This window comes from Sceloporus occidentalis, unplaced genomic scaffold (assembly GCF_023333645.1).
Source record: "Sceloporus occidentalis isolate IW3139 unplaced genomic scaffold, rSceOcc1.0.p SCAF_9, whole genome shotgun sequence".
NCBI classification, from domain to species: Eukaryota; Metazoa; Chordata; class Lepidosauria; order Squamata; family Phrynosomatidae; genus Sceloporus; species Sceloporus occidentalis.
The window spans coordinates 37153075-37165713 of NW_028316989.1; the positions used below are offsets into that span (position 1 = coordinate 37153075).

Sequence of the window (12639 nt, forward strand, 5' to 3'; positions counted from 1 at the left end):
TCAGCTCATCCTGTCCTTTGAGTGACATGTAACCATTATAGCCTAGAAGTTGCAAGACTTCAATTCCCAAAGTCCCAGAAAGCATGGCCAACACTCATGGCAGGAGTTGTAGTCCAATAAGACCTGGAGGGCCAAAGATTGCTCACCCCAATATAAATGAAAAATGCATGTGCATCAGCATTAATGAGCACACAATGCAGTCTTTCCCATGGCATATGGATACATTGACATTTGAGACTTAATAAATGTATCAATTGAGGCATAAAGCATAGTTGTCAACTTTAAAATCTCCTTGAACTTTAAAACATAATGCCGTTTACTCTTCTATAGTATCCATGCACATTTTTTAAAATAAAAAATGCTAAATGATGTCCAACATCTTCTGAAACTACACTTCTACCTACTAAATAACATACGGAGTATTAGCAAGAAAAGTATGAAGTGACTGCTTAAACTAATTGTTGTCACAACATCCCAATGTCCTAGTAAGCATTTTCAAACAGAACATCTATTCATTCCAACTGAAGCTCTGGTACAGCGTGTACCTCTGAAACATGGTTGTTCTCTATACGATTCAATCTATGAGAACTTAAATATAGCTATGGTGTTGTTTGCTCAATGTGTGATGTATGGTACTTCAGTTCTGCAAGCATGAATGCTTTAAGGAAGATCCAAGTTCAGCATCCCATTTACTTACCACAGCCTGACAGTTCGGTCCACTAACGTATTAAATAAGAAAATCTACATTTAAGCAGATAAGTGTCGATGCGACTAAATCATCTTTCTTCATACTAATTATCTCCTTTTTTAATTTGGCTTCCACTGATTTGTTCTATAGAACAGTGCTGCTCAAAGTAGTGACACATGGACTGGTGTTGGTCCATGAGCCCTTCATCTTTCAGTGTCTGGAGAGCTTCCATTAAAGAAACAATTGTAGCCAATGAACACTAGGGAAAAACATTACCAGTTTCCTAACATCAGGTAGTTTAGGATGTTCTGCTCTAGAAGTAAAGAAATATACTCCAGGAGTATAGCTATAGGAAGAGCAAAATGTGTGTATTCTCAAATAAAATTTCCTTCACTCCCCAAATTCCAAACATTGCAGTAACTTCAAACTTCAGTTGAGCATTTAGAAATACAGCTTAGTTATCCAAAGAAAAGAGGCAGGCAAAGTTACCAAGGAAATGTAAACACAGCAAATATAAGACTTCTAGGTATGGTTGATTTTTAATGTCTCAATGAAGAAAAATTTCAATAAGACAGCCCAAAATTTTCATTTGGAGAGACAATGCCCACATTTGGCCACCTCTGTAGCTACATGCTACTGATATCTAAGACTTTGGCCATTTCCATTTTTGACTCTACTTTACTCAACAGCACTGGCAGGCGAAACAGTTTATCTATCTGGAACAAATTCTTTGCAAATTGATTTACATAAGACAAAATAAAAGCAACAAAGTACTTGTGTAAAGACTATTGTTATTTTAACTAGCTTTTCGATTTCCTCTGTTATGAGGCACCTAGTTTACACAGTCTTAAAGAGCTTTAACGTTCAGGAGAAACTGTGAAATATTGCAAAACTTAAGAGTGATTTTACACTCTGTTGTTGTGTGTGCCTTCATGTCATTTTCAACTTATGGCAGCCCTAAGGCAAACCTATCATGAGGTTTGCCATTGCCTTCCTCTTAGGCTGAGAACATATGACTTTCCCAAAATCACCAGTGAGTTTCAGGGCCAAGCGAGGAATCAAACCCTGGTCTCAAGGGTCACAGTGCAACACTCAGAGCACCACACCACACTTAATTCCAATTCACTGTAATGGATGACTCATTTAAGTGGTAAAGACTTTCTTTCATGCTCCTAAATAAATCCACTGGGACACATGTACAGTGCTGGATTAACCAGGGTGATGAATAAGCTACAGAGCAGTTCCCTGCCAAATGTTGTTTTATTAGAGATTAAAGGAGTAAGGTGAGATCAGTAAGCATCTACCAGAAATGTGAGAGAGAAGGAAGCATGGCTGAGTTGGAATGAAAAAGATGAATATGCAAACACATGTGTGAGGAAGGGAGTGGAAGAAAATTCAATCTGTATGGGATTGGTTCTATACACCAGTGATGGACAAGGTGCTCCAAAGTCTTCTGCGGATGCAAAATATATTTCAACAGATCTCATGCATGCATGCTTCACCATGCTTCTATCCAGTTCTGAAGCAAAATACTGGTTGTGTTCACACCTCACATAAAACCTTATCTTACCTTATTAAAGCGCATAAGCTGTGTGCTATAGTACGCAGCCCATTTGTTTCTGTTTTGCTGCTCATGTGAATAGGCAAAAAGCCCAATCATTGGAATTTTAGTACAGGTTGAGTCTCCCTTATCTGGAATTCCAAAGCCCCCAATATTCCAAAATATGGGTGGCTGAGATAGTGACACATTTGCTTTGTGATGATTCAGTGTACACAAACTTTGTTTCATGCACAAAAATATTTAAAATATTGTGCATAAAATTACCTTCAGGCTATGTGTATAAGGTATATGCGAAACATAAATGTATTTCATGTTTAGACTTGGGTCCCATCTCCAAGATGTCTCATCATTCCAAATATTCCAAAATCCTCCCCTCCCAAAATATCCAAAACACTTCTGGTTCTGATCAGTTTGGGTAAAGGAGGCAATCTACATTGGGTTTGAAGTAGCATCACAGTCTATGCACCCAATGAACCAGGATCCTTAAGCCAACAACAAATTCTTAATTTAATTTGGGGCACATTAATCCATAATTGTAATTTCATATGTACAGTAACGCTAAACCAGCAGTGCCTGGTTTGTTTCCTTGCTGATGTGAACAGGAGGCAAAGTAGGAGCTGATGTCCTGTAAATGTCAAAACACTGTTTGAATGCATATGGTTTAATAAAAGAGGATTCCTGGTTGAAATGGTCTAGAAAACATGGTCACTGCAAACAGAATGATCCTTTCATTTCATTAAGGCCTACTATTCCAGTTGTAAATGTGTAATTTTATACAAGCAAATTTTATGTAAGCAAAGCTGGATAAGGATGAAACACCATTTACATGTCATAGAGAGCTAGGTATGCAACATGTTTTAGTCACAAAGAAATGAACCATGTTCAGTACATTGATGTTGTGCATTTAATAAAGTAATTTCTTGATTCTTTTATGAAGCAAAATATTAAAAAAACTGAACAAATATGAAAAGTTTTCCTTTTTTTCCATATGAAGTTTCTGAAAGGACTTACCATCACATTTTTGTGTCACTTCATTAAACTTGTGTCCAGCTGGGCATTTGCACTCAAAAGATCCAACAGTATTAATGCAATTTCCCCCTTGACAGATCCCAGGGATAGCTTGGCATTCATCCACATCTATCATGAAAAGAAACAAAACATTCAAATTGAAATACAGCAGTTAACAATTTATTCACACAAAAAATTAGAAATAGATTAACTGTAGGGCCATTTATTTGATATATAATCAATATATCACATTTTCTGTTAAAAATGCCACCAATATATTGTATTTTAAGTTTATTTTATTGATGTATGTGAGGTGCAAGCACAAAGAACAAAAATAACACTGAGGAAACCCAAACAACTTGTGAAGTATCCTGTGAACACTTTTCTTCCACTAGGTTTCCTGAGAACATAGCAACTAAATGATGGGATGTGGGCCACATCTTGATATGCAGAAATATCTAGCTGGATAATGTTCTTTAAAATGCTAGACTTCACCAGCTTTAGATATGTGCTATTTCCAGGCACCAAAATGTGACCAAGTAAATTGTACACAAGTAGTTCTGTAGCTTACAATGCCACCACAATTGTTTAAAGACATGAGAAATGTCTTGGTTCTTGGTGAACCATATCTAAAATTTGGAATGCCTTGAGTTCCCTTTTAGATTAACCAAAGCAATATTAGATTTATAATATTTTTCTATATCCACTAACTACTATATCTTATTATAAAAAAATTAGAGAAAAGCCTAGAACAAACCCTTCCCAGAGATGTAGCCCTGGGAATATAAAATATACAACAATTTAGTACATAGCTGCTGTTTTTCTCTTGCTTCCTGCCAGACATCTAGAAAATAAAAGAATTTAAACAGCTGTATGTATTAGAATAAAAGCCAAAAGCAGCGTAAGATGTTCTGATGGCAAGTCATGCTCAGGAATAAAGTAAGCAATATCTTGGCAGACAGTGAAAATTAAGAGTCAAAAGCAAATGTAAATATATTTCAGCTCTATAATGCATAAAATATGTAAAAGGCTGATTGAAACAACACAGTTGAAGAGTTGTTTCCAGCTCTGAAGGATCTCTCAGGTGAAAAGAAAAAGACAGGTTGCTTACCTGTAACTAGTTCTTCGAGTGGTCATCTGTGAATCACAGAAATGGGTTATCCTGCATGCTGCCAGTGCATCTTTGGAAATGTCTATTCCTATTATGAGTGTTTTGGCAGTAATCCTGCCCACTCTCCAAGCAACCTACCAGCTTGCTTCCTGCCTAAGTCCTGAGTTCCATAGACGCCAAAGCAGCAGCCCAGGATCTAAGGAGAGGCAGGACACATCATGAGGGGAGGATGGACAGGGCTGCATGATTTCACAGGTGACCACTTGAAGAACTACAGTTACAGGTAAGCAACCTGTCCTCATCTTTCAAGGTTTCTGTGAACCACCCAAATGGGACACTAACAAGTTAATAATAATAATAATAATAATAATAATAATAGTTTATTTATACCTCCCGCCTCTCCCACGGATCAAGGCGGGATTACAACCTTAACAGACACTTAGTACAATTTACAATCAATACGACAATAAAATACTAACACTGAATTTACCAAGAATTCCTATTAGTTCTCTAAAAATTACAGTTCGTCCATTAGCCAACAATCAGTCAAGGAAGAGCAGTCGTCATAACCTTTTTATATGGAATTCAGTGGATAAGCCCGCTGAAAGAGATCCGTTTTGAGTGCCTTTTTAAAGGTGTCTAAGGTAGTAATGAAACGGGTCTCTTCCGGTAGGTCTTTTCATAAACTTGGGGCCGCGGCAGTGAATGCCTTATGTAAAGTTGTCATTAGCCTAGTATTATAATATTCTAGTAAGAACTTCCCAGATGTTCTGAGAGTGCGGGGCGGATTATGTAGGGAGAAGCGCTCCCGCAAGTAACTCGGGCCTGAGCCATGTAGGGCTTTAAAGGTAATAACCAACACCTTGCATTGCACCCGGAAGCTAATTGGCAGCCAGTAAAGAGTATTGGTGTTATATGGTCAAACCTAGATGTTCCGGTGACCAATCTGGCTGCTGCATTTTGAACCAATTGAAGCTTCGGGGCGCAATACAAGGTGTTGGAGTAGGGAGTGTCATGCCACACAGGAAAAAAACACAGCCCTCCCAAATGCAGTTTCCATCTGTGACCCTGAGTCCAGGGGATAGTGAGATACAAAAGTGAGCAGTCCAGATCAAGTGGCAGCCCTGCAGATGTCATGCAGAGGAATCCCATACAGGGATGTAGTTGAAAATACAATCACTCTAGTTTAAAAACTTGGATGGAAGGTACATTGCCTACTAGCTCATATGCCATTTGTATAGTTGCCATAATCCTCTTATAGAGATGCTGTGTAGGCACTGGACAGTCTTACTTTATAGTGACTGAAAGAGGAAGTAACTCTGGAGGTTAGCAGCCTATGAATAGCTAGACAGTTATAGGAGAATACAAGAGGAGAAAATGTCCTGCAGTATGGAGGGATCAACCATTTCCTCTGCTTCCTCCATATGGTATGCAAAGATAGTACAGGCCCTAGGTATGGAGAGAGCAACCACGTCTTCTGTTTTGTCCATATGGAGCGAGAAGATAGTACCAGTGATCAGCACTTGATATGGACGGACCAATTTCATCTGATTCCTCCATATGGAGTGAATAGATGGTACTGATGATGGGCCCAATAGGAATATCAGAATAGTCTGTGGCCACTGGCAATGCTGAACTGATTTCTACCCAATGCTTCTTAGTCAGTGTAGGAGTAGGTGCCATATGAGAACACCTGAGGGCCAATTGGTCCAACAAGTCCATGGGATCGAAACTGAAGAGGATTAAGGTGGGAAGGAAATAAGGAAGTCAATGATCTATCAGATTAGACTTTCCTTTGCTCATACAGTGGAGCTGTTAACCTCAACTCTGTATTATAACAGGCCTATGCCAAGCACAACAGGGAAGGCAAGAGGCCATTTAACTCCAGTATTTCACCAAAAATCATGATACTCCTTTTAAATTAACAGAGGTTAATGAAGAATGAAGAAATGATCACCAAAATGCAAGAGAGAGCATATCAAACACAGAAATCAAAGTCTGACAGGAAAATTAAACTCTGAAGTGTTCCTGAGATGCTGCTGCTATGACAGACAAAAAGAAACTGGGGACTTAGGTGGAAAGCAAGCCAGTAGGTTGCTCAGAGAATGGATGAGGCTACTGCCAAAACACTTATAATAGCTCTAGAAGTTTCCAAAGATGCACTGGGCAGGCTCAGGATAACCCATTTGTGGATTCACAGAAACCACGAAGAACAAAGAGTTATGTGAGTCTGTCAACATTTGTTTTTCTTTGTTTGTACACTCACTGCTTCTTAGTGCACCAGCTTTCCGTATGGGGGAAAATATTGCCTTAGAAATCAAATTAAGGAACTTTTTGGCAGCAAAAACAATTATTAAGATTTCTGCTGCTCCCTTGCAATTCTTGCAAAAACTGTTAGAAAAGAACAAGGCACTAAATAAACAGTGAAGTAGTAGATCTTTCCACAGTGTCCTCTACAACAGTGCTACATGTTCACTTCAGCTGCAATGAATCTGTTCATAACATTTCAGCTGTGATGGCTGTACCATACCTTGACAAGCTCCTGTTCGGATGTTTGGAATGAACCCCCGACGGCAGGGATGAGGCTGAGCTGGACACATTTCACACGGGTGGCCCCATGCTCTTCCAACAGTCGCACAGCAGAGGGTTTTGGTGCAGACGATGCCACTGAGCTGCCCCTGGCACATCTGGTTGGTTACCAAAGTGAAGCATGGCCCAGTCCTATAATCTGAATAACAGCAAGGAAATATTGTAAGTATTAAATAAGGGATCAATTACATAGCCAAAGACTCAAAAGTAGCTATTCAAATAATCACTGCCCTTTAGGCAGCCTTACCCAAGCACTAGTCTTACACTATGTAACAAAGGGAAGTGCACTAAAAAGAAGTAAATCTCAGTCTTTATCATGAAATAGAAAAGTACTTTGGGAGGACAGACATGAAAGAGTACAAGGCAAGCAACACTTTCTGAAATTTCTTTTTCTGCATTATATTAAAGATGTAGCCTCCTGGCCCTCTTTTTAAACTGGCCTCTCCAGAAATGCTTCCTCATAATGACTGTCATTTGCTTATTCAAAACTCCCAAAACAACAAAGAATCCAGATCCATGAACTAGCCACACTGACCAGCCTAATCTTGGAATAAGGAAAGCCTGCTAATTAAACAGTGTGCTCAGTTACATTATAGTAGGCTCTAGCTTTGCCAAGGCTTTCTCTGTGCAGCATTCTTAACCTAATAATTAATCTTTGCCTGGTTATAATACCTACATATTAATAAAAGAATAAGCTTATTGTTTTTCCCACTGTTGCATTTAAACGGGCTTCAAAGGCTGTAGCTTATTAAAAAAAAGTTCAATAAGGGCAATTTTCAGTGATATACAGACACAAAGCATACCCAGCTAACTGTGGGCAAGCCTTGTCTGTTGCTAAACAGGAGGGCATGTGAAACACATCTGCTTTGCTTTGTTTATGGTATGACAAACTATTTATCCAAGAGACAAAATTAAATCCAAGACATTAATAAAAGACTAGCTTGTATTTTGTTCCATTCTCCCACAGCAACAACAAAACAGTGGCATTCCCTACCCTTTCTCCTAAACACAGATACACACATCACAGCTTCCCCACCACCACCACAAAAATCTCTCTCATCTTCTTTGCTAGCGTCTCCTTCATTCAGTGAGTGAAACCCAAAAACCATAGCAAAGAATGAATATAATTCTTTCAAACACGGAGGGCCTTTTCACACATCAGATAGGGCAAATCCCAGCTCCTTGACAATTACAGTGAGTCCTCTACACTCATTTGGGTTGAGGGTATAGGTCCTCCATGAAAGTTGAAAAAACATAAATAAAAAACCCACTATTTTTTTTACCTGAGAGAACACCCCTGTAAGAAAATTGCTATCCTCCAACACAACTCCATGGTCAACATCTACCAGATGTGGATCACTGAATCACCCAGGAGGTGCTATAAATGCCTAGAGTAGTGTTTTCTCTAGGAACTTCTAGGTCCTCCAGGACAACCCTATGGCCAACTTCCAGTAGAGTTGTGCTGGAGGACCTGGAGATTTCTAGAGAGAACATATTAATTGAATCTACAAATAATAAAATCCACAAAAGTCTACAAATGCTGCAAATGTGGAGAGCTGACTGTATACGCATGACCCATGTAGCTGCCAATATGTTTGTCACATTCAATCTACACTATTAGGTATGTGTGGAAATATCTGTTGTAAACCTTCAAAGGTAACAACATCCAAAGAGATCTTCAGAGCAACAAATACCCAGCAAGCAAGACATCAGGGTCAACTAGGGTCTAAATAGCTAGATGCAAGTTTTTGACTACAGAATATACAGGTTAGTCTAATGTTTTGAGGACAGTCACCCAAAATCTCATGTACTAAAATTTTGACTCTAGGAAAGTAAATAATAGTCATCCCCCCGTCCCTCCCCCAAAATAATCTTACATCTTAATTGCTTTGCTTTCTTTCCTTCCCATCTTTCTGTAGCCTTTATGTTACCCCAAAGTCTGGCTCTCTGCACCCCTCCTCCTTTCTGATATCAATTTGATTTCAAAAGGGATGTTGAGAGCTCATAGCAGGAACCCCAGTGCAGGAAACTAGCCTTACCAAATAAAGAGATCCGGGAAGCTAAGCATGGGGGAGCTCAAAAGCACATAGCCAGAACAGATCGATCAAGATCAGAATCTGCATAATCTCTTCACTGACAGGAGTGATGGTGGGAGATAGGCCTTCTGTTTACAGGTGCACAGAAATCCAAGTACACTTCGGTTATAATAAGAGTCTTGTAATCCACAAACTGGAATATTTGCAATATAGTGGCTCAGGTAGCAGGTCTGAGTTAAGTATTAAAGAGCAGGATGCCTCTGAACAGGATGTTCAGTCCAGGAATTTGTTAGCAATACAAGAATACAGCTCACACATCCTTTCACACAACAATCCACTCTTGGCTTTCCCCAACACATTTTTTCACAGCAACCTTACTTAGAGGGGAAAAAAGCTTTTAGTTTTGCAATTGTTACATGATTGGAAGTCAGAACCCTTGCCAATCTACTGAAAATCATCCAGAGGTATACCAGTAAACTCTGACTTACATTCTGTGTACTCCTGCCTTGGTAAGTGTGTTTAGGATTGTAATATAAGCCAATTAAAGTCCACAGCCCTCAAAGATTAATAAAACCTTCGGTCAGAATGCAGTACACCAAACCTAAGCAAAGAACCATAGTACTGGTAAATATGGTACATTCCTCATCACTGTTCTGCATTCCTGAACTTCCAAATGACAGCCAAAATATCTACATCACAAAATACCATTAATACTGCCATTAATAGAGCATCTGGATAAAAAATTAAAGGGGAAATAAACAACAGGGATGTCACTGTGGTAGTCTAATACAGACTCTCAAGTCAGACTGGGGAATCAGATAATGCCTTCTAGAACAGATGACCACACACTCAGAAAGGAGAGATGTAGTAGTGCTGGATAACTTCAACTATGCTGATATTTGCTGGAAGTCAAACTCAGCCAAGAGTTTAAGGCCCAGCAAATTCCTCACTTGCCTGGTAGACAATTTCATTGTCCAAAAGGTAGAAGAGGCAACAAGGGTATCTGCCATTTTAGATATGATCCTAACCAACAGAGATGACTTGGTTAATAGGGTGCAAGTGGAAGGATCCTTAGGTGGAAATTATCATGTTCTCCTGGAGTTTGTTATACAGTGAAAAGGAGAAGCCAGGCATAGTCAGACACACATTCTAGACTTTAGGATATTGATATCAGTAAACTTAGGCAAATACTGGGTTTTTAAAGCAGGCTTGATGCCCATCACTTGGAGGTGCTTTGATTGAATCTGGCAAGGTGTTGGACTGGGTGGTCCTTGTGGTCTCTTCCAGCTCTGTAAGTCTAGGATTCTAACTGTTCTATGACTTAGTTATGACTTCACTAATGGACAATGAAATTAATTACAATCCCTACTACCTTAAGAATACACTTTCTTTCCCCTTTTAGGATAGCTTTGACACATGGTGTGAATGAATTTTGGCTAGCTATCATTGCTTATATTCGTGCTGCTAACCATAAGCTTGTTATTGTCGTTTACTCTGACTCATTTCTGATTTATGGCGACCTTAAAGCAAACGCTTCACAAGGCTTCCTTGGCAAGATTTGTTCAGAGTGGGTTTCCCTTTGCTTTCCTCTGAAGCTCAGAGAATGTGACTTGCCCAAAGTCAAGCAATGGGATTCTATACCTGAGCAGGGTCAAACCCTGGTTTCCAGAGTCATAACCCAACACTCAAACCACTACACAACACTGGCTGTCTTACTATACTCTACAATGGTCTAATGCCTAAGGTCCAAAACACAAAGCAGAAATAATCCAGTCTGAGGCCACTTTAACTGCCCTGGTTCAATGCTAGAAAATTCTGGGAACAGTAGTTTTGTGAGACATTTAGCTTTCTCTGTTAGAGAACACTGGTGCCACAATGAACTAGAATTCCCAGTATTCCCTAGCACTGAGCCAGGGCAGTTAAAGCGGTCTCAAACTGGATTATTTCTGCAGTGTGTTTTGGACCCAGGAGATAGAACACTAAACTACACAGTGCAGTTCAAAAACACATCTCTGCTCCAGGCATGCTATTATTGTCTCACTATCAGGTAAACACATCATCCTCAGTATTGAGACAATGGCTGCTTTTGTATGTAACAATATACCATAATTTATAATACTACAGCCCAAAACTCAGATAAACATACGTAAAAGAAATTATAAATTAAGATGGATTAAAATAAAGAATTTTACACAATATATACAAAACGGTGTTAGTTTATAATAAAACAATCCAAAACATATCTGAATAATGGTCTGGAGAACATTTGGGCTTTTAGTTTAATTGTACAATATACATGGTTGTTGCTACAGGGAAATCTCTATCTTCAAGATGAAGTGATCTCAAATCACTGAGCTGATCTACCTGCCAGAGAACTTTTTTAAAAGGAGAAAAGAGATCCTAAGACCATCAAAATCAAAAATAAAATACCCCGAAAAGCAGGACATGAGACTGCTTTAATTTCACTGACATCGCAAGGTTGCACATTATGAAAAGGAATTTTCTTGTAATGATTTTCAAGTACTGCAAAGAGGAATATACTGTATTGTATAATCCTAATGAGAAGGCTTTCTTTATTCTCTGGATTATCAGAAATTTCACATTTTAAAAATCCCACACAAACCCCTGTTTACTACCATAGTTGCTAGCCATTTTAGCCAGAATTACCAGTATAATTTAGTGCTATGTACAACTATGTACAAGCTTTGAGAAAAGCATTGGGGTCATGAAGGCCTCTCTGTTCTGTCGCTCCATTTCTGATATGATTTGCGCCCATCTCACACTACGTAATTATAGCACTATTATTCCATTTCACATTGATCAGAACAGAGACTGCCATCAAGAAATCAGAAGAAGACTAGGAATGGGAAGGGCAGCTATGAAAAATCTAGTCAAGATCTTAAAGTGTAAAGATATACAACTGAGCACTAAAGTCAGAATCGTCAAAGCCATGGTACTCCCCATCACCATGTACTGATATGAGAGATGGACAGTGAAGAAAGCAGACAGAAAGAGGTTCATTTGAAATGTGGTGCTTGAGAAGAGTGCTAAGCATACCGTGGATGGCCAAAAAGACAAACAAATGGGTCCTAGAGTAGATCAAGCCTGAGTTGCCCCTGAAAGCCAAGATGATAGAACTTCGGCTGTCATACTTTGGCCACATCATGAGAAGAGACAACTTACTAGAAAAACCAATAATATTAGGAAGGCAGTAGAAAGAGAGGAAGACCACACACCAAATGACTAGACTCAATCAGAGAGGTCTTGGACCTGTACTTGCAGGACCTGAGCAGAACAGTTGAGGAAAGGAGGTGTTGGAGATGTCTCATTCATAGGGTCACCATGAGCTGAGGTTGACTCAAAAGCATTTAACTACAAGAATGGCATCTCTCCTCCCTGCAGCCCATTTTCAGCTGATGCAACCCTCCTCCATCATGGCTATTTATTGGAAGGTGGAAAGCAGTGGATGAGCAAAGGGAGATACGCATCCTTTATTCTCTCCTATAGCTATATGCACAGAAACAGGCATCTTCCATGATTCCCCCCCCCCCCCCCCAGACAATGTCATTGCTGTGCCTTGGTTAAACATTAAAGCAACAGAAGCCCTGACTTGCATTCAGCCTGGAAATTCTAGTCACAGTGAAAA

General features: G+C 39.3%; 1 protein-coding gene across 3 annotated transcripts in view; it reads right to left on the bottom strand.

The window, feature by feature from the left end:
• Window positions 1-12639, bottom strand: part of FBN1 (fibrillin 1) — a 195480-nt gene that overhangs the window by 113644 nt on the left and 69197 nt on the right. For all 3 annotated transcript variants that reach the window (XM_089538802.1, XM_089538804.1, XM_089538803.1), the window contains 2 exons: window positions 6899-7096; window positions 3261-3386 (listed from right to left, as the gene is read on the bottom strand). In XM_089538802.1, coding sequence (XP_089394928.1) covers window positions 3261-3386; window positions 6899-7096 — 324 coding nt within the window. The remainder of the gene's footprint in view (window positions 1-3260; window positions 3387-6898; window positions 7097-12639) is intronic.